Genomic DNA, 24,726 nt, shown 5'->3' on the forward strand with positions numbered 1-24,726 from the left:
TTGCACCGTATACTGTCAGTTCTAACAAATATTGATTATGCTTCAATAATCCTGACCATTGGTTTGTTACATCCAACTGTTGATGAGCCATACCCAAAAATTTCTCCCAGATTAGAACCTCCAACCATCCAATATTTGAAGCTTTTTCCTGTTTTTCTCTCCTTAACCATCCATTTGTAGGCCATAAATTAAAATGTAAGGATTTTCCTATCAAGTCTAATTTTAGGGCAACATCCATCCAAAGCGAAAGACAACAAAACAATGGACCAGATCACCGAACCCATGGTCGCACTTATCAGAACTGAAAACCGAGTACACATGCAAACACATCAAGTTGGTTGATTAAATATTTCATTCTTAGACCTCACTGCCACTGCTAATTTTATCAGACAATCATCACTTCAAATTACAAAGGAAAGAGATCCAATGCAAGTCCTTTGTGTAATATACACATGCACCATGCCCCATGTGCATTACCCATGACCCCTCATGTGCAACTACATGTACCATATTCCCATGCACCATCTATTGTTTGCTTTGTTACAACAAGTTCAAATCTCATATTAAATGGCCACCATATTTTCAATGGCTTCCTTAATACATATATTTACAAAATCTGTTTAAATAACTACATGAACATGAAAAATCTTGTTTTAATCTCTTCCACTTCTCTCTCCCCTCTTACCTATTTTGGAAATTCAAGACCTTGATGCAGTATGCAAACATGAAGGCGAAGAACACGCAGAAACAAACCAAGACCGCTGCGACGGGCCCCATGAAATTGCTTTGGTAGCCAAAGTGGTGTTCTACATAGAATTTGATTGTCTGCTTGCCCAGACCAGGCACCTCGATTACATCATCTAGATCGCCGTACTGCGACACGATCAGCCCATAGACGGTCCATGCTACTGGGCAAATCCAGTAGTACCAGACCCACCACTTTGGGATTCTCTGTAATGGGACCAATCAAGAAAAGCATTAGTCACATTAGCTCCTTAAGAAATGCCACAAACTTATAAAAATCATAATAATTAGTTTGAAGCTGAAGAAATAACATGTGCCAATGTAGCACGTCTGTGCAAGTTCCCAATCTTTCATCAGATTGGCTGCACATTGTGTTCTGTAGACAGAAAATTGATCTGGCTAGTCATCAGATGGGCCATGAGTGTGAGAAAATGGATGTTCGGCATCGATGTGTGGTCCACCTGATAACTATAGATGACCCAATATTCTGTCAATGACACATACAAATGGGCCCATTTGATCAATGGTCCATATCCACTATCCCCCCCCCCCCCCCCCCAACACACACACACACGCCATATTGGCACATATAGCAAGGGCTCTTGATCAAATAGATAAACACTCATCCATTGTGGAATCAGGACTTACAGGTCTAGGTATGAAGAAGCCAGAGAAGAGATTGAAGAGCGAATAGAAGGCGGCTGCAAAGATAGCTGCGACCTGGTGGTTTGGAGTGACCGACACGGTCATCATACCATAGTAAGTGAAGTAGAGGAATGAGAAGAAATTGACAAAGAAGAACCAGAAGAACTTCTTCACAGCCCACTGGAAGCTGACCATGGCATATACAATGAGAGTATAGTATGTGGTCTGGACGAATACATAAGGTATTTCCATGATCACCTGTGTCAAAAACATTTGTAACTCAGTTTCTTACTAGCATTACTGTGTTATTTATGTAATTAGAAAATTGAAGGTGAAAGGGTATGCTAATTAATCTAAAGTACCTTGCACTACATAAGTGTCCGTACAATTCTAGAGCTAAATTTAAAAGAAAGCCCATGTTTGGATGTTCAATTGAATTGAATTGCGATTTGTCTATTCAACAGAAGAAGAAATAACCTTAAATAGGTCTCACCCCACCCAATTCATAACAAGGGGCAATACCAAATTGGGATTACTCTCATTTCCAGTCAAACAAGCAATTGAATGAATTGCAATTTGTTTTAACCTGGCATCAAAACACACAATAAAGGCATGTTACTAAAAAAAAAAAACATCTTACCTGAGCAAGGGCATAAGGTAATGCAGAGTACATCCCTGCAGCTCTTTCTCTGTAAAACACTGTCCTCTCAATGGCAACAATTGGTTGGACGGTCGAGCAGTTATTGATGCCAACAAAGAGCACAGCCGCGTACATGGCTCCAATGATGATGGTTAGATCATTTGCATTGTCCCTTCATCACCGATGCAAATAATCCATTGTTAACTCAAATGAAATACTCCATCAATTAGCTTAAATTTTTTATTAGAAATAAAAAATTAAAAAGCTACATTGTCCAATGGGACGACAAGCGAAACAATCATGCTAGGTGAATGCTAAGATCCCATTGCATTTGGGGTTTAAAAGTTAGGAGGAATTATATGATCTTATGTTCACGCTATGTGATCAAGACCATTGATCTGATGAGACCCACCAAGGATTCACTATTTCCCAAAATCCTAGCCATCAATTTCAGCCCTTTTATGCTGAATTTGGGCCATTCCTGTGTTCATTTCTTAATCAACTATCTGGAGCACATGATGCATCCACACAGGGCCCATCAGGCACAATGATCAAACTGTTCCTATTAAAGTTAGATTCAAACACCTGAGTAGAAGAAGAAGAAGATCTTTTACCTTTTGGTCCCAACCCTCCAGAAGATTGTGCCAACCATTAGTGAAGCGGCTAACGTGAAGAAGTATCTAACCAGGTTGTAATCAGGGCTTCTCCAATATGTAATCCATTGCTTCCAAAGGCATGATTTGAACTGCCCAATTGAAGATTGGGAGTACTGTGTAGGGAAATATAGATCTTTCGCTCCGGGGGCTGGGCTGCCTAGCTCCTTAACCAGTGCCTTGTTTCGCCTGTTGATAATCATAGCAAACGGTTATTTTGATCTTGGTAAATTCTAGTTCAGATGATTGGGATCGTCTGTATCAGTGCCATTTTGCACAATGACTCACGATGAGTAGTGATTGGATCAGATGGACTACTTAGATTGATGAGTAGACAATCCACGAGTCAAGAACATGTGATGTGCACCATAATATTGTGAGAATTTATATTTTTAAATTCTGAAATTCTATTACCGAAGAAAGGAGAATATTATCATTCACTTACTGATGCAAAGGAGATGACTGGTAGTAATCAGCAAAGTCAATTTCCAATCGGACTTCAGCTGCAACAGAGCTTGCTTCTAGCATCCATGTTGCCGGGTTGTACTTTTCTTTGATTTTTGGGACTCCTGGAACCGTCTGAAATATGCAAATCCACGTCACTTAAGAATTGATCTTTTCTCCCTAGTTAGTCTCAAATTCGCTCATGCTTGTATTCAAGGTCTCAGAAACAGTGTTATGGCATTCTTTACTGAAAATGGTGTTACAATACATAACATAATCCCGTTATGGCCAAAAAGGCTTTCATACATAATGGCTGTTATTCCATCATATAACAGCCATTCTTTTCAGGAAAAAAAAAAAAAAACAAATCTGTTATTTCGAAACAAAGCCGGTTATTTTACAGGAGTTTTTCATTACATAACACAACAGAGTCGTAGCATTATGAGATTTCATCAAACCTTGCTTGTAATAATAAATAGTAGAATCACTAGTAATAAGGTGAAAATAATCATAACTATGGTAATACTCCATACCTCAAAGTATTCAATGACCTTGTGAGAATGCCGGCCCAAAGGTCCCGAGTATATTACTTGCCCTCCTCTTTTCATCAGCAGCAGCTGTTACATTCCACAATTTTTTTTTTTGAAAAAAAAAAAAGGAAAAAAAATAAAATGGAAGTTTCTTTTATGTGTGTAAAGAATGAAGAGAGTTAAGGAACAAATATCAGATTTACTGAGACATGCGGGATACTACCTTTTCACCTTCATGTTATGGGCTAGTTTGGGTATATACACCAAATCACCATTTGATCAGATAATTCATGCTGAAACTGCTTATAACATTCGATCAGCTGGGCATTTGAGGCGGTTTTTTGGGGTGGTTGCATAAATAAATGGCGCATTCCCACCCAAGTTCCTGTCTTTACTAAACAGATGGAGATACGTGTTGATTGCATCTCAATCCACCCCGAAAGCAGAAACATCCAAACAGGCCCCAACTGATTTTTGTTTGTTTAGAGTAATGTAGATAGATAGAGATGACAGAGAGATTTTACCTCATCGAAAGCTTCAAAAATGTCGATGCTAGGCTGATGGATTGTGCAGACAACTGTCCTTCCAGTATCGACAGTGTTCCTTACAGTCCTCATAACAATGGCTGCTGCCCTTGCATCCAGTCCAGACGTTGGTTCATCCATGAATATGATCGAAGGGTTAGCGACCAGCTCCACAGCTATTGTCAAGCGCTTCCTCTGTTCAGTCGACAACCCTGTAATCCCTGGGAGGCCCACGATCGCATCCTTGAGGTTATCAAGCTCTACCAGTTCCATCACTTCATCCACAAAGATCTGAAAACAAAGCGTTGGAACATATATATGAGATGAGCGTAGGAATTCACTCTTTAGGTACTTCCATCCCACCAAATTTAAATAGGAGGGTGCCAATGGGATGGATAAGGCTGACCCAGGCCCAATCAAGCATGTCCAATGACAGGCCTGGCCCGCCTATCAGGATCAAGCCTGACCATGGTGGGCCAACCTCAGTAACAATAGTAGCAGCAGCAAAAGATGATGACGATGATGACGATGATGACGACAATGACAGTGAAGATCTTACCATTTTTTCTTCATTGTTGACCTCAATAGGGAGGCGGAGGAAGGCAGAGTATATCAAGGATTCTCTCACAGTGACTTGAGGAGAGTGGATGTCAGTTTGCTCACAATAACCAGAAATTCTAGCAAAGGTCTCTTGGTTCTTGGGGAATCCCGAGATTCTAATATCTCCTTCGATATATCCTCCCGTCTTTCGTCCAGCAAGAACATCCATGAGTGTCGTTTTCCCAGCCCCACTAACTCCCATGAGTGCAGTCAGGACACCAGGCCTGAAAGCACCAGTCACTCCCCTAAGCAATTGCAGCCTGTCTTCAGTCACCCCTTGCTCTTTCATTTCCTGCGTAAGTTATCGAATCCATGATGAAAAAAGAAAGTTCGGAAAGAAGAAAATAGACAAGATCATCTACTAGGATTCTCGCATCATGGCCCATGCATTGAAACATCTCTAGTTACGTGATGACACTTATGTATGGTGATCATGATCCTAGATTTGGTGGGACGTGTATAGGCCATATCCCAAAAGACAATGGCATTGGACCATGGAAACCATCAATCATTGGCTGGAAGGAATGGTTCACTCAAAACAGAGAAATTGGTTACAGATCAAGTAGGCCAAACTCAAATCGACTGGATGGTTTGAGCTGCCCAATAACTGTGGATCTTTGGCCTATAGTCCATCCATGTGGTGGCCCACCCGAAAAATAGGTAATGATCACCAAACATGTATGTACCATGCATGGTGCAGGCCCTTCTAAATCAAGCTTCCATGCCAAAGTGGAAATGGAAAAATTCAAACTACCTTGCTGGGTATTTATGCAACAGCACTTTGATGGCTACCCCATTTTTAATCTACTATGGTAATTGCAATTTGGTCATTTCCTATCTATTGAACTAATTGCTGCAATTCAATTCAATAGTGTATCCAAACACAGCCTAAGACTCCACCAGCTTTCACAAGAACTAACTTCGACTTCATGGGATGAAGGCAAATGTAAATGAAAGAAGGGGAAAGCGAACAGGATAATACTTACAGCAGGCATATCAACGTAGTAATTCACTTCATCAAAGGACATAGCTAGAGGAGTGAATGGAAGAACCATTCCTCTCTTTGGAGCTACTCCAGCTGCAGCCTCAATAGACGAATCGTTTCTACTAAATCCCCCAATAGCTCGACTGCTCATTCGTCGGATTGCCATTTCTCCTGAAAGGTTCCAATTTCGGGATAACTAATCTTATATTCACTTCTATTTTAAAATTATTTGGAATTGAGAATTAATAGGCATTATACATGTCTTGACTAAGTCATGATGAATTTCCTTCATGACTGAATTCTAATGGATGATCTTGTTGGGTTTTCTTACTGGTGTTGTTCCCATCAGAAGACGATAATGACCGCCGCATAGAACCTCTTTTTGATGTTGTTGTTTTGATCCTTGGTTCTTCATTGTTGCCTTCCATTTCATTTGCTGCTTCTTCAGATATAACAGCTTGTCGTTTTCCCATGGCTGTGGCAGGATTATAAAACATCATCAAAACAGAAAAATACTCATTCCCGATTTTTTTTTTGTGCGCTTCAGGGAGTTCACATCCCACATGTGCACAGTGACCAGGACCGTTCATTTGCATCCTTAACATGTTGATGGGCCACGGCCAAGAAGTCGAGGTGATCAGACTATTTTAGCCACCCAATTACAGACTACAAAGTGACCCACCAAATCATCGGTCCCAATCACGATCCACTTGGGTGATCAACCAGATCAGTGGTCTAAATGTTCAGTATGAATGTACTTACGGTTTAGATACATGAGTGCAAGTGTGAAGAGGACATTGAAAAGGACGACAAACCCTAGAAGGGCAGCTGATCCAATCCAAAACCAGTAGTTTTCAGGGTAGACATTGAAGTTCCTCAGCACTGCCAATCCTAACCTCGTTACCCCATCAGATGCCTGTGATTTCAATTGCAATCTGGTTAGAGATTATGGTTGTGTTTGGATGTACGAGTGGATCAAATAATGGTGGTCCTCAAATTGCAGTTATACTTCTTTCACATTCAACTTGAAAGTAACAAGGTCGATTTGAAGCTCATATCCCTTGATATGAATCAAGAAAGGGCATTGCAATCTGGTTATTTCAACTTTATTAGACTAGTAATTGCAATTCAATTCATAAGTGCATCCAAAATCAACTTAATATACAAATCACATTTTTTTTTTCAGCTCGTAATTAGAGATATGATGAATAGTTCACACCTAGAAAAAATAGATATACAATGCTGGGTAGAGAGAGTCAAACCTAATAACATGACAATAAAGAAACTCATGGATTCCACTCCGCAATGTAATAATTAGCCTTATCCACAATAGGTTTTACTAGCTTAATATATAAGATGATCATTGTTTAAAGAATTTGGAATTTCCTCTTGCGAAACAATGAAGACCCTTAAATGGAATTCACAGATGTACAGTGCTGGAAATGATTACAGTTATCCATATTCTGACCTTGGATTCCAATCCTTCGTATACAAACAAAAACCTAGGGCCATTTTGAATAGTAGGGAAAGAAAAGAAAAGAAAATGGACAGTTCTTCCCATGCTGGAATGTTTTGCAATGCAATATGGACCTCAAAAGGTAATCATTGCGGTACTACCATAGTAAAATTCTAGTGTAGATACAGGGTGACAATGGTGAGAGACTTATCAAATTTCCCCACGCTATCCAAACAAGCCTTATTATAGAAAGTTTTGCAAGGTATTCATTACTAAAAGATATTATATAAAAACTGCATAAGTAACACCACATTAAAGAAAAAGCAGCGACCCTCCCACTTTCTAAGCCATAGAAATGGCATATGTATATAATGATATAAATCATAATTTCAAGGTGGATAATCATGAATTGGTAATGGACCAAAAATAACAGTGATTGGCTATCCTAACCACTTAAAACACTATGGTATGGCTACTGATTTTTATACACTTTTTTGAAACAGAGAAATGATTAATCGCAGCAGCTGTAATGATACAACAATTCTTCCCTCCACTGTATTGCATGTTGATGTATGATGCAGGGAAGGGTGTGAAATACAGTGAAGAAGATCACTGTCTTCCTCAATTGGACAAATCTTGAATTCACAAGATAAAGAAGGGAATTTAGAAATTCGTATTATTCTATATATATATAACTCAACACTAAAACAAGTCCTAATTCAATTAGAACGGAACTTATCTGAAAAAGTAGGTTTTGCAAAACTAAAAAGTCCTGAATTAATGTTACTAGAAGATTCCCGGCATGATTATAATCAATCTCTAAAAAAGATGAAAATCTAAAAATCTAAAACAGAGGAGATACAACAAAATAAAAAAATTACTAAAAATAGTGAACTTTTTTCTAAAACTGCAAATTTGAAATGAAAGGGTGTGTTTTCTTGCAATACGGACGGACGTGACCCGCTAATGGGGTCGGTCGATGCCAGATGGCCTACTACAAAAAGATCAATAGGTTGTTCGTTCCGTGACAATGCCTTGATAAAAAAAAGTTATGGCTAATGTACGATCCAAACTTTGAATGGCAATTTTTCCATATCTTGAATGAATTTTTTCAATCCGAACATGCCTGGGAGCCAGTTACATCATGCCATACATAGGATTAATACCGAATCTAACGAACTACACCCGCTTCCATTCAGGCTTCTTTTGGTCCGACTATGCCAAGAATACATTTGTTGCCCGCTCTACATCAATGTAGAACACATGGTGGGGCACACTTTTGTTAGAAGTGGGCCACATGTGTAAGATGTGATGTGGCCCAATGTATGTGTTGTGGCAATGACAAGTAGTTGGAAAATTAAAGATTTCAAGGAGAGTCATGCCATTCTTCACTTGAAAATTTGTAAAAAATAAGTGTCATTGCATTTCTTGGGCATGCATGGGAAAAGATTCATATAGATGTCTCTTTTGGAACTTTACTATTGGGAGATTCGTGGGACCATATCGCTTTAAATTTGTACGGTTTTGATGTAATCTCATGTGGTCCTAAGATAGCTATTGAACGGGTATGCTTCTTGAGGACAATGAGTGATGTAAATGAGAAGTTTTATATAAGGTGCAAAAGGAAAATTGAATTCGATCAACCCAATTCTAAATTTATAACACCGGAATGAACGTGACGAGGTTGATCACCGTCTTCCTTAAGGATAAGTACTTCGATCCACGAAGCTTCTCTATACTCCTCACAAAGACTTCTCAAATCCACAAGGAAAAAAGCAAGAAAATATAAATAAACTATAAAATTTGTAAGTTGAATGATGAATGAAATAAATAGTTCACAACCCTTTAAATGGGGATACCAAGCAATGAAAGAAATTTTGGAATCAAACTACGTCTAAAGCTTCTAGAATTCGCAACTTATTATAAATAGTGAACTTATTATTTATAGACAGGTCGTGATGTCTACTAGTGCGCAAAGTTTTCAGCCAAAAATAGTGTCCTATTTGGCCGAACCACGACGTTCTCCTAATTATTCTAAGCACTTTTCATGTTGGGCGCAACTCCTAAAGCCCAACGGATGAAGAGTTATACCGAAACTAAAACTTAGTATAAATAGTAAAAACGAAAATAAAATGGGAATTCGACTTTCGATCCGGCGGTATTTCGTAAATTCGACATGCACAACCCAGCATAGCACGTTAGGTGGCTAAAGTAGCTCATCCTACCCCAAAATCATATATGATACGTGGAATAGCTCATTCCGGATTGCGAGATATTCCGGATTTAAGGTCTGACGGTCCTCCGGATCACTTTTGTCATTGACCGGGCTTTTTCCAATTCATCTTGGCCATGAAACTCTCTGCAACCGGCTCTACATCAATTTAAAAGAGTGAAAGTGTGTGTTTGGCAGAGCTTTTCTATCTTATTATGGTCCTTGTGATGAGTGATTATCTGTGAAGTGACTTCTTCTTCCATTTTAATTCTTGTGAATTTTTCTCTTCTTCTATCCTCTCTCCCCACATTACATATGCAGAATACCCTATCCATACAAATGGTGAGCCACACGATGATAATAGCACGACAGGAAAATGAGGCCCATCCACTCATCGGTGATAATAGTACTTGTATACCATTGGCTATCTTCATTGTCCTGCTCTATACGTGTGGATCAGCTTGAATTTCATACCAGGTGATCATCCTTGGTATGGCCCACCTTTTTTTCTGGAAAGGATATTCTATGTTGGATGGAGAAGAATGGCTGTACTATAACTTATGATACAGTCATTGTACCTGATCATCACTCTTTTTTTACACGGCTACGATTGTGATTGATCGATCATTGTAACTTTTAGTCTCTTCTGATTTTATCAAGTCTTATTATGAATGAACGGTTCCGATCCTCGTGAGTATCCCACGAGTGCTTCATAGAGGGTGGGAGGTGTACGGGATCTCCTCAGTTATAATTACAGTTAAATAGAGTTGTTATTGTGGAGAAAGTGAGGGGTAAAAATGAGAAAGGAACTTACAAATTTCTCCATCCACCTTGGAGCGAGCATCTCGTTAACCGCAGCGGCATTGTAGGCGTAGGTGAGAGGAGAGATCCAATAACCCCATATCCACCACTTGGGAATTTCCTCTGTGACAAAAATGCCCTTGTAAGCTATAGAATTAACTGAAAATGCCATCAAGACGGAAGGAAATTGCAATGGGTTGACGAGGCAAAGATGGAAAAACCTCGAGGTAGGATGAAGCCACCGAGCATGAAAACGAGTAAAAGTGCTAGTGCACCGCCGGTGTTGGCTATGATCATGGTCCTGCATACTCCTGCAATGAGCTTGAAGAGCCCAGCTGCCATCTGTTGCACCAAAAATACCACTAACAGTAGCTTGAAAAACCTGCCAAAAATGAGAATTAGTGAACGGTCCGATTTCATAAAACAGATTTCCATCAATCAGAGGTTAGGACCATCCAATCAATCGGAACTTAGTTTCATGGACTTTCTACGCTAGTCTCTAATACTTGGACGGTCCAACAGAGGCCGGATCCAGTAGAAAGTTTTGTAGGTTAGGCCTAACCTACAACAAGATGTGTGGGGCCCATCTTGATGTGTGCATCACATCCAATCCGTCCATCATGTGCATTCCACCACGTTATCCTTGTCGCCTGAAGATAAGCTCGACCCATTTCTCAGGTGGGCCATAGCACAGGGAACAGTTGGGATGGGACACCTACAGCTAAAAAAAATTCATACTGTGTGTGGAGCCCACCGTGTTTTGCATACGACATCAAATCCATTCATAAGATGCATCCTACCTGGTTTAATGTAGATCCATAAAATCAGACTATTCTTAAAATTAAGTAGGCCACACCACTTCATTTTAGTTGTTTATACCCATGATTTTATATGGTGTGGCCCACCCAAGTTTTTGGATTGGATTAATTTGTGAGACCGTAAGGAACATGAGTGAGCGCATGCGATGGACGGGGTGGATGTCATTAACACATCATAGTGGGCTCCACACATGGCATTGTAACTTAAGCTTAACCTGCAAAGCTTTGCAGTGGATTCGACCTCCACAGTCACAACGTGTATGTTCACATGTACAATTCCACAGTGCATGAGTATGAAGTAACACCCCGCCGGAGTATAAAAACAGTACCTGCTAGCTTCTGGTGCAAATCCTATGGTGTAATATGTGGTGACCATCCAAACAACAGCCTCCAAAATGGAAATGGGAATCCTGAGTACGAAGTTGGGGAGAGTGAAAACCCAAGCCGGGTAGAAATGAAGATCCCTTTGCTTGTAGAAGACGGGAAGCCTCATTATCGTCAGAGATAGCTCCGCAAACCCATTGAACATGTTTATGATAATTGCAAATATCACCGCTCCAACGTAGAGGGCCCCATCAGTTTCCGTTCTCGTGTGGAGACGTGTCCTTAGGAACACCGTCGATGTGACTACTGCAACTATGACGATCTGAACAGGAAAAAAAAAAAAGATAATTGCAACCAAAATCGTGTTGGGAAATTGATGAATTTTGAACGATTAGCGTAGCTAAAGTTCAAGTTATTATTGTGCACATTAAATATACTGGATTAGTGGACCGTCCATCTCTCTCTCTCTCTCTCTCTCTCTCTCTCTCTCTCTCTCTCTCTCTCTCTCTCGTTTTTGAGCCGTTGATCGGAAGTTGGGATCATGTGATGAAAATGACTTTTTATAGACAATTGGAATTTCCCTATACCTTTTCAAATAGAAAAAGGCTTTGATACTCTGGCAGAGTGGGATGGTTGATATGCCGGCACTAACAAATTGCATCACGTGGCATGCGGTTTAATATTTCAATCAACCCGCCCGACCCATCAGGATTGACCCAAACAGTTCAAAATGTGTGCCCAGGCCCGGCCCGTTGACAGCTCTAACGTCGGTAATTTGAGTTACTACCTGCTTATCAACCACTGCACTCTTCCAGAGTATCAAATAACTTCACTTAAGAATAGAGGTTGACTCGACCGAATCACCTCCAAATTCAACTTGCAACTTGACTAAGGACCCAATGAGTCACCTTCTAAGTTAGTTGAGTAAAAGAACCATGGGTATGAAAAATCATCCCAGCCCAACCTATAGGGCTTGAGGTTCACACAAAGCTAGTGCATTGCCTACCTGAACGGTCTTGAAAACGTAGACGAAAGAATTCCTCTTGATGAGAAGCCATTCCTTGGCAAAGCTGGCCTTTAGAAGTTCCCATTTCGATACTGAATACTTGGTGAAGATGAGAGAAGCTTTGTGGCTCTTGCTCCTGTCGAAGGGGATGGAAAGCTCGTTCTCCAAACGCAATCCCACATGGAATCTCTTGAACTGGGCTGCGAATTCAGATACTGATATGTAACGATAGGGCGTGCTCTTGTCTACCCAATACTGCTCCTGATCCTTCCTTGAAGTAACCTACTCAATCATTAAACATAACCAAACCTCTGTTCATGTCATTACATTCATGATCTACAGGTGAATTAGGTGAAAGATGGAAGTGGTAAGATACCATCCATGAGTTTAGTTCTAAAACTCGTTCGACTCAAAACTCACCTGAGCCAACTCGACTTGGTGACTTTGACCCAAGTCAATGGGAAACTCTCTTGTGAGAGTGGCTCAGGGGTTGCGTACAATTTCATGGCCAAGAAGGACCAAAAAAGGCCCGATCAGAGGTGGAAGTGATTTGGACCATCAGAACTTTAAAACGGGTGTATCTCTCAAACCAGAATAGGTTATCCTATGTGTCATACATGATTTTGGGATAGGAGAAGCTACTTTAGCCACCCAACCCAGATACGCCTGTTTTAAGGTTCCGACAGTTTGGATCACTTCTGCCTCCGATTGATAGTAAGTTTACTATTTATAGTAAGTCACGATTTATGGAGTTTTAGTTGTAGTTTGATTCCGAAACTTATTATTAGGGTTCATGTCATCATTTAATAGGTTGTAAGTTTGTTTTTTAGAATCAATCAATTTATTTAGAATTTTATTAGAAGTACTTTCTATCTCTCCTCGTGGATTCGAGTCATCTCTAGGAGGATTTGGAGTAACTATCCCTTATGAAGACAGTGCATGACCTCAACACGTCCTTCCATGCATCAGGGTACAACAATAAAGCTTTGCGGGCCCACCATTATGTGCACCCCTTGATTCTAAGCCATGGGACCAAAAATCATCCTGATACAAAATTCAGGTGGGCCACACCATGGCCAAAAAAAAATGGTGATGGGATGCCAATCATTTGTTTTTATGTGGGAACACCAAGCTGTATATGTATCATCCAACCCATCAATCTGGTGTGACTAAGTAAGATGAATGGAAAGAATAAAAGTCAGCCTGATTCAAACTCAGGTGGGCCACACCTGGTGAACTTAGTGGTTTTAGACGAAATTTTACAGTGTCCTGAGTGGTGTGGCCCATCTGAGTTTTATTTCGGGCTGATCGAATGTCAGACATACAATATGGTGGGCACCACAGAGCTTGGGTGTTGTACTTGCAGGATTGTATAGTTGAGTCATGTAAGGGCTTGATCGAGTCTTTGAGTCCACTCGACTCGGAAGAACCCAACTGTCTAGTTGAGTTGAGTTCTGTCGAGTTGAGTTGAGTTCTTCTGGGGTTGGGTCCAGCAAAGCCTATAGGAAGAGATTGAGAAGCGAGACGTTTTACCTCCTGCAAGAAATCTGCAACGCCTTTTCTCTCAGGACACCTGAACCCACAGTTCTCAAAGAATTCGACGATATGCTCGCGTGGGCCCTGATACACTATCTGGCCCTCAGAGAGGAGGACGATGTCGTCGAAGAGCTCGAATGTCTCCGGGGCAGGTTGGAGGAGTGACATGAAGATGGTTGCCTCAGTCAGATGCACGATCTGTTGTAGGCACTTCACTATCTGGAAGGTGGTCGAGCTGTCCAGACCAGTTGATATTTCGTCCATGAACAGAGTCTTGGTGGGACCCACGATCATCTCCCCTGCATGACTAACACGTGTCACTAACTAGATGGTATTCAAGTGCCGGATGTGCACCACATGGCAGTGGATGAGTGGCCAGAAACTCATCCTATGCATCACGTCTGACTTTGCTAGAATGTGTCACGTGGATTGACAAAAATAGCATCATTACATCCTATGCGATTGGTTTCACAAGGTCTGATGATCGAACAGTGTATGTCCCACATAATGGTGGGCCCACAAGCTTTTTGTTGCACCCACTCCCTCCAACAACAATTGTAGGAAATGAACAGGGTCTTGGTGGGACCCACGATCATGTTCAACCTTTCCATTGGGATGAGAAGATATAAAAAGTAGTGTTTTAGGTCAACTGTTGTTACGAAAAAAAAGAAAAAAGAAAGAAGTTCCAAGTGTATTTGATTAGGGGATTTGGAATGATGCAATTATCACAAACCCAAATAAAGTGGGCCTCACTTGAGCGATTAGAGGTTTTGGTATATCACAAATTAACTCAGGGAAAGGTGGGCCACACTTCTTGTTTTCCAACAGCTAATCCAAACCGTCCATCATGATCTGACTCTAACGTGGATGAGCAAAGGTCCTAAAATCATGCTGAACAGATGATCCCTGTCATTTATTATTAGAGTTGAATATGGTGGTTTTGTAGCTGGAAAATGGAGGGAGTAGTTCTGATTGTCCAGTTGTCTCTGCACGTGGGCTGTACATTAATTCTAGTGTGGTCCATATTGTTAAAAGGCTATGAATGAAAGGTGGCAAACCTGTGGTGACCCGCTTCTTTTGGCCACCTGATATCCCTCTCTGCATCTCGTCTCCGACTATGGTGTCTCTACATATATCAAGCCCTAGTATCTGTACCAAATATTGCAACATACATCACATAGGATACAGCTGATAATAACCAACATCATTTTGGGTACGTGCGCATGCGAGCAAAATCCGATCCATTCATCAGATGGACCCATGTGAACATGACCCAGGGCAAAAATAATAGTTGTGACTCATCAAGCAGGCCATACACGCGAAATAAATGGACCGGACCACTTGCTATTTACAACGTAAGCACAGCATGCGGAATGAGAGAACCAGCTTTAACTTATCCTGGTATAGCACCATTTATTTATATCAACAAATTTCAGGTGGTTTGCTTCTACCTTTTGAAAAAAAAATAACATAATAATAATAATAATAATAATAAAAATAACAACAACAACTTTAACTTTTGGGTCGGGGCATGTTTGTGTGGGCGCCCACCTGATGAATGGCTCAGATGTCACATACATGTGCAAAGTTTGCACAAATCTAGGCTTAGCGTTTCTCCCATGAGATTATTCCTAAGGTTATTTTGTGATTAAATTATGGTTAAAATAACTGACGGTCTGTTTGGATAGAGATCCTCTAAAATTAAGATTAAGTCTAATGTCATTTTGGTGGGGTCCATTCCATAAATGTGATTAATTAAGGTTAGAAAGAAGAGCCAAAAACGCTTCTAACTGGATTATGTAGAAGAAACTGCCACTTTAGTGGACCACCAAAGGCATGATGGCTCTTAATCCCAATATAGCCATGTCACCTATCTAACCCTGAGCTTAATTAATTGGAAAAACTAGAACATATTGACAGGTGCCGGATTGGGTATTATCCCACCAAGACCTAGCTAGAGACAGATGGTCCTGTCAGGGGCTTTGTAGAGCCCACCCTGATATTTGTGTTTTATCCAAGCTGTCTATTCATTTTAAAAGATCATTTTAAGGCTTGATTAAAAAAATGAGGCAGGTTGAATGCATGATCTAAACAGGAAGTTGAGTAGACCACACTCTAGGAAGCAATGGCGGCAATGACCCAACTGTCGAAACCTTCCTAGGGCCCAACATGATGTTTATTTTCCATCCAACCCGTTAATAAGGTCACACGGGCTTGGATGAAAGGAAAGCATAAATATTATCTTGATCCAAAACTTATGTTGCCCCAAGAGGTGTCTAGCATTAGGCATTCAATCCCCATTATTTCCTATGGGGTGGTCCACTTGAGCATTCAATCTGCCTCATTTTCAGCTCATCAAAAATAATTTTTCAAAACATGTACATCACGGTGGGCCCAACATAGCCCCTGGCACTGCCGTCCATCTCTAGCTAGGTCCTGGTGGAGATAGTACCCAATCCCCGCCCCATATTGACGAATTAATATGTATAAATGGCCCAGCAACCAAGATAAGTGTCGGCCCACATAAGCACATGTACTTGACTTGCATCTCTTATCTTTATCTTGATTCCGTCTCTTTTTGTCGAACGGATAGGATGCGTCTCCACCGAATTCCTTTTCAGAAAAAGTCAAATTCGTTGAAAGCTGAAACCCTCTTGCCGAAAAAAACAAAAAATTAAAAAATTAAAAAAGGCAGAACTGTTTTTCAAACACTTAAACCTACTCCTTTCACCTAATCCTTCTTTGATAGCCACTGCTAATACTTCAAATCTGTACTAATTTATTACCAAAATTAGAAAGAATAGGTGGCATTATCAAATAGTGGGGGTGTAGAGAACAATTCCCCTTACAAAAATCATTTATTAAACATTTTAATTGTAAAAGGCAGTTTCTAATGAGTTGTTGCAGGGAAAAGAAATGTTGGTGAAGGGTATTTATGGAAATCTTACTCTGAGGGTGTAGTCGGTCTGAAGACTGCTTTCCATTCCTTCCATTGCAGTAGCCTGAAACATTTTATATACTAATTATAGCAAGTGGATATACCAACCAAACAGTGCGCATTCACCCTCATCCACCGGATAATGGTGTGGCATGTGGGGCCTACCAGCTGCATAATGTAGGTGCCTGCTCAAGTGGGTCCCAGACACCAACCCAAATGCCCAAGTGGTTCTTTTTTTCTTTTTTTTTTTGCACGAGCCTATATCGCTAGATGGTCCAGGCCTGGATCAGTCAGACAATCCAGCTATGGTGGGGCAGATAAAGGAAAAGGGTTAGGTCTAGTTGGTAGACAGCGTCATGCTTTAGCCATAGACCTCTCTCATGAATTCTCGTCGGGAGTGGGTTAGGTGTTACCCAGGTACCATGTGCGGCCCACCTTGATGAGTATGTTGTATATCCACGCTGCCCATCCGTTTTTAAAGCCCATTTTAGGATGTTATCCCAAAAATTAAGTAGATCCAAATGTCTGTGGACCACACTACTAGAAAAAGTGGAAAATAACCATCACAATGTATTTGTAGGCCAAAACAGTTTTGGATCAAGCTGATATTTTTTTTTTTGACATTTATCCAGATCTTTTTGACCTTATCAACGGATTGGATGGAAAATAAATATTACGTATCTGATTATAGTGGGCCCATGAATGTTTTTAATGGTGGATATTCAATCACCACTGTTTCCTGTGGTGTGGTCCACCTGAGTTTTTGATCTTCTTTACATTTGAAACCACCTACTAAAATTTGCTGAAACAACTGGTGGACGGTATGGATATACAACAAATCATCAAGGTGGGCCCCACAGTAATGGTGGCTGTTACCCGGGTAACACCTAATCCGCTCCCATTCTCGTCGCTATCCCTAATTAATTGCATGGTTCCAAGAGTCAGACGAGTTTGACTACTCGTTGGAGTTGACGCCGACTCGGACCGATCTGGTTTGATACCATGAGTCACCCCAGCTTAGGCAAGTTGAGCCGATTAGACCCACCTTGAGCGAGTTTTGACCCGTTTGAGACCCGATCGAGCCAGGTGGAGTCGCCGTGTCATTTTCAACCATGATCATTTGAGATAAGGCCTAAATGAGGATGACAATGAATGTTGACCATGTCTGTTTTATTCTCACGTAGGATGACAGGTGGGTGAAAGTGACCCAATTCCACGCTTGAAGTCATCCAACCATGCAAAGGAATGCATTTGAATTCACTGTACATTGTAGAGTTTTGATGCACACCTTCATGAAGAGATCGACTTCAGCCTCAGGGAATATCCCAGCGTCTTTCTCTCTCCTTGATAATTCAGTCAGAAGCTCTGCCATGAACTACCACTAATCACATTTTGAATAGGAAAAGAGGAAGAAAATGTATTATTGAAAAAAAAAAAAAAAACATTAGAAAATATTTAAGAAATTTACCGTATCTCGATCCGACACCTTGGCACCTTGCAGAGAAATCTAGGGTTTCCTTAACAGTCATTTCTCCCATATGAACATCATTCTGGCTAATGTATGCAGAGGTCTTCTGGGGGACGAACTCGTCGAGCCGGTGACCGTTGTATGTGATTTCTCCTTGGACCTGGCCACATAAGGAGATGTTCTTGAACATTACTGAGTTGACTCACTGCCCACAACTCAGAATCAGGTTCGCTCTTCCCTGAGTTTGGATGCCTAGTGACACGTTTGGGTGTTCTTTTCTATTTTGGTTTTTTTGACTTTGAATGAATTCAGGAACAGGTACAAATATAAGATCCAAAAGCACAGTCCAGACTATCGGTGATGATTCATTATCATTTTGAAATGGTGGTGATTTCCACCATTAAAACTTGGTGTAGATATATGTAAATCCGAACGGTCCATACCATGGCCCCATTTTGCTTGGAGACTATGTTAACCACTTGATTTTGACCGTGGAATTTGGACCATTGGCCATTTTATTTTCAACCGTTTGCTACCAATTGGATTGTTTGGATCACTCCAACATTGCAGTTTTGGGCCATGGTCCCTCTAATCTGGCCTTCAAGATTTCTGTACATGTACATGTACGTATGCTACATGTATGGTGGGTGTCACTTAGAAAATTGTTATAAACTATAAATGTATGCCACATGTATGGTGGATGACGCTTTGAAAATTGTTATCAACTATAATTGCAGTCTGGTCCACATGTATGGGAAATGGTACAATGAGGTCGACCTCATGGGAACCTCCCATGATGTCGAGCTGTGTGGGCCCCTCCGTGATGTGCCTCAAAAATCAACACCGTGCATTTGATGGGTCCACTTTAGGTTACGGTATATCCCAAAAATCAGCTGTATACGAAACACAGGTGGGCCATACCATCTAAAACCATGTGAAGACATTCCTAAAACATATAAAAGTACTTTGTGGGGCCCACCTGAGTTTTAGATGCGCCTGAATCTTTGTCTGACCCCTCATCCAATTGGGACACACACAATGGATGGTCTGGATTTGTGAATCACATCTCATTGGACCCAACAAATTATTATGAATGTTTTAATGGGAGGGTAACCCCTCTCGACTGTTGTACGTGGTGTGGCCCACCGAAGTCATGGATTGACTTGATTTTTTAATCTCGTGACCCACCATGGAATGGTGCATCTGGCTGATGGGGTAGATGTTCGACACACATCACAGTGGGGCCCACACAGCTCGACCTCATGGGAAGTTCCCTACAATTAGATACTTGTGTCATGGTTGGCTTTGTAATCCAATTGGCTCATCATGTCAATCTCATTGGGTCCACGTGGCAGGTGTATGGGACACCAAGCTCTGTATTAGGTGGGACACAACAAGAAGCTGACCTAGACCAAAAATCAAGCAAATCAACTCATCAGGTAGACCGGGTGCATACGAAATCAGTGGATGAAAACTCTCCAATCGGATGTCCCAGACGTGCAACGCTGGCACACGTAGCTTCAAGTAGAGATGCGATCCAGAGAGGCGCACATGGACTCACTAGCAAAAGGTTGGTCAAATCCAATGGAAAGGAGTTTGCTCCAAGCTTATAGCAAAGCAGAATCTATTGGCCGAGTCTAACTCACTGAGTCTGGAAGAGTTGAGTTGCAAACATGGTCTTATAACATATATCTACTCAGCCCGAATTCTTATTTCTCTAATACTATGACATTAATCACATCATAAGTATGAAAAGATGGACAACTAAACATGTAACCATAGTCTTATGTACTTAAAATTCTAAGATTATAGAGTAAGATATCGTATTAGTTATGGTGATAAACCTTCAACTCACGGTCGAGCTTTCCTGCTAGTGCCAACAACAGGGTCGTCTTCCCCGATGATGGAGGGCCTAACAAAAGCGTCATCCTATAATAATAAGAAGAAGAAAAAATCCATGAAAAATGAGCTTGTTATTTTTAATTGTATTGTATGAAATCATAGAAATGTATAAATCCTAACCATTTAAAAAATGATGTCCAAAAAAAAGCAAAATCCACTTATTTATAAGCCATGAATATACCTTGATGGTTTGATAATCCCAGAGCCATCTTTGAGGATGGTGAGTGTTGTTCTCTTTGCCAACCTGATCCCCACCACGGCTAGGGCTGATTCTGCAAGGTTTCTGGCTGCGTTTAAGAGAGTTGGAAGAGCTCTACTCCCAATGTAGCAATTTGCTTCAATGGTCAGATGCTGGAACCTAACTTCTACTGTTGGAAGATGGATCCCAACCCTATATCCAAAATGACAAAGACCCAGTTATGATCCTTGAAAACTCAGTGAGCTGGAGTAGGTGACTCTCGAGTTGACTCGGCCTCCGAGCTGAGTTAAAGTACTGAAGAACTTGTCAACCAGGCCAAAACCCCGTGATTAACGATTGCGTGTATTTTATTGAATATAAAAATGTTTAAGTAGAATCTAAACAAAAACAATGGCGGATTAATAAAGGAATACAAGATAGGCCAATGAGACGTACTTGCATTGTCTACCCTTTTGATGTTTCCACCATTTGAAATTGTTAGGCCCACTCCACAAGGGTAATTTGGTCATTATGAATATTGTTAAACATTTTCTCATTTGATACTCACACGGCTTATGAAGCTTGATACACAGGCACTCAAAATTTATATATGTGGCATGCTGTAACTCAAATAAACCGACTAAATTGTATAAACCACTGTCCCTGAGTCAGGGTCCCAAAATGAGTCTGGCTGACCAATTTTAACCTCTGATTCATGGACACTTTTTTTTTCTTTTTTCTTTTTTTTTTTGTTGTTGTTGAAATAGGACCATTGGATACTTTTCATTTTAACTGTCCATTAAATATCTACTAATTGATAATCAAATGATCAAACAAGTGTAATTTTTCGATTCATAATTCATCTAAAGTGGGACCCATAATCTGGTTAGTTCAATTTGAATTACTGGTATGCCAGTTGTGAAGTTTTTAAGTATTTAGAAATGCCTAGCATTAATTTCCAGAAAAGGTCAAAGCTTTCCTCATGCAAGACAAGCCAATTGGTAGTACATCCAATAATTCTATCTTTGATAATTACACCCTTTGAAATAGTATGGCCCGCTCCACAAATAATCATGAAGTCTGATAGGATAGGAAAAACTTGCTTATGACAATATTACCCCTGTAGATGTTGAAATATCAATTTCAGCGGTTGAAAATATAGCTTTCCTAAAACATCATGCACCAAACTAAAACCACCGAATCAACAACAGCACTAAAAACAAACGATTCAAACAAAGCTGTAACCATTTCACCCCGACTCCACTAAATATTAGGTCGACTCAAGTCCAACCGACCGGACCACATGTTACCATCCACACAGCTGATATCTTCCAACCTATCATGTGCCCGTGACATCCAAACCGTCCAATAGATATGGCCCTGTCACAAGAGTCAACTTTTACAAAAATCAACATAATACACTCATTAGATGGACCATACTTGAATTTTGTTATTTATCAATAGCTATGCTATATTTTTTGGTGTGGCCCAGCTGATGCATTTATGGCTTTAATTTCGGTTCAAGGTGATACTCATGGCGGGGCCAACCATTTGGATAGGTTGGATGTCACGTCTACATGATAAATCCAAAGTTATCTGCCACGTGGACGGTAAGCTAAGGTCTAACTAATTGGACTTGAGACCTTAAAACTAAAAAATCAAAGCAAACTAACACAAAACTCAGTCAATGGCTTCCATTTTCAGAAACTCCATTGAAATGTTCTTGCAGGCTTGAATCAACTTCATTAGAATAAATAAATAAAAAAAGAACTCTTTTGTAGTTTCTTGTTGTAGACGAAATGATAGCTGACTTATATTTTAAAAGTGTCGGTGACTGTTCAACGGTGCACATGGCATGGTTGCAGGAAAATTCAGACGATCCTAGTCATTGGTCCAGTTATTCAGGGAGAAGATTACATTAGAAATGATCGTAACCATTTGATTTTAAATTTATAATTTGGACCACCCCGTGTTTTACTTCTAACCATTCATTTGATAGAGATCAATTGGACGGTTATGATTTCTTGATTAGAGTGATTTTATAGACGTGGTCCATTCACAATTCGGATGATCTTGACAGCCGTTCGTGAGTGGCACGTGCGAGGAGAATGATTCACCAACCTTTTTTTCTCTGGAATTTGGACCGCTGAGTGTTTTAATAACTGTCCATTTGATGGACATCAATTGGACGGTAATGATTTCTTGATTAGAGTGATTTTATTGATGTGGTCCATCCACAATTTGGATTATCTTGATAGCCGTTCATGAGTGACACGTGTGAAGAGGATGAATCTCCACCTTTTTTTAATATGGTTGTCAACTATCACATGCGTCGAACCCTTCTCTTTTTAATCCTCAATAAGACAATCAAGACCATTAAAATAGGGGAGTTATTTGATACTCTGACACTGTATGATGCTTGATACGCATGCACTAAAATTGTATTTGTAGCATACATTTAACTTAAAAAAGTAAATCGAATAATTTCTGGAATCCACTGTCGTTAAGACACAACCCCAAAAATCAGATTTCTTGAGCAATCGTAAACCTCTTATTCATCGAGATTTATTTGGAGAAATAGGCCGTTGGGTGCTTTTCATTTTTAACCGTCCAATCAATGTCCACAAATCAGATGGCTATTTGATCAAGTTTTTTTTTTTTTTCTCGTGATACTTCGACATCTAGACTGGCACTCATAATTTGGACAGTTCAAAATTGTAATTTCTAAATACCTGCGTATCGTCCAACACACTCAACTGGAGTATCAAAATTTTGTTTTCTCTTAAAAGATAGAAGCCTATTAATTACCTTTATTCCTTTAAAAAAAAAAAAAAATTTAAAAAAAATCCCCTAAAAACCCATAAAAATCAAAAATGAGTTGGGTGCGTAATTTAAAAAGAAGTATTAGAAATTAAAAAGAAAAAAAAGCTTACTTGTCGATTCTATTCCTGAATTTCTTCAAGAACCTCTCATTATCTTCCTCTGTCACCTTGAATAACCTTTCGATGAATTCCTGCCGTTCATCAATATTCAGCTTCCGGACGTCCACCTCCCTACTCAGTAACCTATTCGCCTGGTTGTCGCTTTCCACGTAAGATTTCAATACACTCGTCCGCAACCGTTCGTACGTCGGCAATTTCTCCAACGCGGCCCATCTGAGAGCTTCCTCATCATCGTCGATGCCCCTTCCGCTCCTCCGCGATCGACTGGACCGCACGAACACGTCCTCCATGCCCCAGTTGCTCTTGCTCATGTTCCTGCTTATGCTCCTGCTGAGATTCCTGCTCGCTCGACGTCCTGAACCCCATGCCTTCTCGAACCCCTCCATCTTCTAGAAGCTTCTTCAAAGAAATCAATGAAATCAGAACATATGAAGAGAAAGAGAGAGAATACGCAAGAAAAATGGAAAAGAAATACGTAAATGTATTTAAAAAAACGTACGTGTATAATTCTACTCTTCTTCGGTAAAAGAGATGAAAAATACGTGAAAATCTACGTTTTGAAAGTTTTCTGGGAATTGGGTTTTTGGATTTTTCTCTTCTCCGATCGAAACAGAAGAAATCACACCGAGTATCTCTGGTTCAGAGGTTTTGGACAAATGGGTCTTTGAAGGGAGGACTTCTCTCTGAAATCTCTCTGTTTCAAGAGATTCCGGACATGTATTGGAGAGAGAGAGAGAGAGAGAGAGAGAGAGAGAGAGAGAGACGTATGAAGACTCTGTGCACAGAGCTGGAGATATCCGGGCAATTTAAAGGTGACTCTACACCATTCTCGCTATGAACAAGTCTTATTTCATTAGTGCTGAATGTGGACCGTCCATCTGATGGTCCCCACCAGGATGGTCTACTTGAGCAAATTCGCAATGAAAACGCAAATGTTTGTTGGTTTGAAATTTTGAGAATCAAAAGGAGTTGATAGTCCAGTTGAAAAGGATAGGGGCCCACCACCTGATGGGACAGGAATTATGGTGTGGTGAATAAAATCACTGCCGCTTGTTAGGGCGAGGTATTTTATTTAGGGGGTGTTTGGCGCATGGTAGTGAGAAGGATTAGGTAGGATGGGATTAAAAAAACGTAATTATTACTATTACATATGCTAGGGATTGTCCCCTGGTACCATGGGATAAGCTTAATTCCATGCTATGTTTGTAGTACGGTGGTACATTGAATGGATATTCTCACTATTTTTTGAAACTATTGAGAATAACGCATGTGTTATATCCAAACTGTTCATCTGTTTTTAACCTCATTTTATGGCATGGGCCTAAAAATGAGGCAAATGCAAAACTTATGTGGCCCCAAAGAAGTTTTCAACGGTAGGCA

General features: G+C 40.4%; 1 protein-coding gene across 3 annotated transcripts; it reads right to left on the minus strand.

Moving 5' to 3' along the window:
• Positions 1-471: 471 nt before the first annotated feature.
• LOC131222951 (ABC transporter G family member 42-like) lies at positions 472-24,115 on the minus strand. Of its 3 annotated transcripts, none has more exons than XM_058218209.1 (24): positions 23,846-24,115; positions 23,338-23,735; positions 20,408-20,617; positions 20,169-20,253; positions 18,325-18,484; positions 18,145-18,221; positions 16,867-16,920; positions 14,977-15,067; positions 13,916-14,217; positions 12,383-12,664; positions 11,382-11,698; positions 10,456-10,616; positions 10,248-10,357; positions 6,528-6,681; positions 6,097-6,240; positions 5,767-5,936; positions 4,740-5,072; positions 4,181-4,471; positions 3,660-3,743; positions 3,128-3,261; positions 2,644-2,871; positions 2,030-2,201; positions 1,393-1,647; positions 472-951 (listed from the first exon to the last, which is right to left on the minus strand). In XM_058218209.1, exons 2-24 carry the CDS (start codon positions 23,730-23,732, stop codon positions 682-684), a joined length of 4,479 nt encoding a protein of 1,492 aa, XP_058074192.1. In that variant the 5' UTR covers positions 23,733-23,735; positions 23,846-24,115; the 3' UTR covers positions 472-681. The 3 variants fall into 3 exon arrangements, with proteins under 3 accessions (XP_058074192.1, XP_058074191.1, XP_058074190.1); XM_058218208.1 differs by having other exon boundaries at positions 23,338-23,742; XM_058218207.1 differs by having other exon boundaries at positions 23,338-23,745.
• Between the last annotated feature and the right edge of the window lie 611 nt (positions 24,116-24,726).

This window comes from Magnolia sinica, chromosome 13, assembly GCF_029962835.1.
Source record: "Magnolia sinica isolate HGM2019 chromosome 13, MsV1, whole genome shotgun sequence".
Classification (NCBI taxonomy): Eukaryota; Viridiplantae; Streptophyta; class Magnoliopsida; order Magnoliales; family Magnoliaceae; genus Magnolia; species Magnolia sinica.

Coding starts and splice junctions, on each gene's coding strand:
- LOC131222951 (XM_058218209.1), bottom strand. CDS start 23,732: ATGGAGGGGTTCGAGAAGGCATGGGGTTCAGGACGTCGAGCGAGCAGG. Junction 18,222..18,324: donor AGGTGTCGGATCGAGATACG/GTAAATTTCTTA, acceptor AGTTCATGGCAG/AGCTTCTGACTGAATTATCA. Junction 16,921..18,144: donor AAGTCGATCTCTTCATGAAG/GTGTGCATCAAA, acceptor AAAATGTTTCAG/GCTACTGCAATGGAAGGAAT.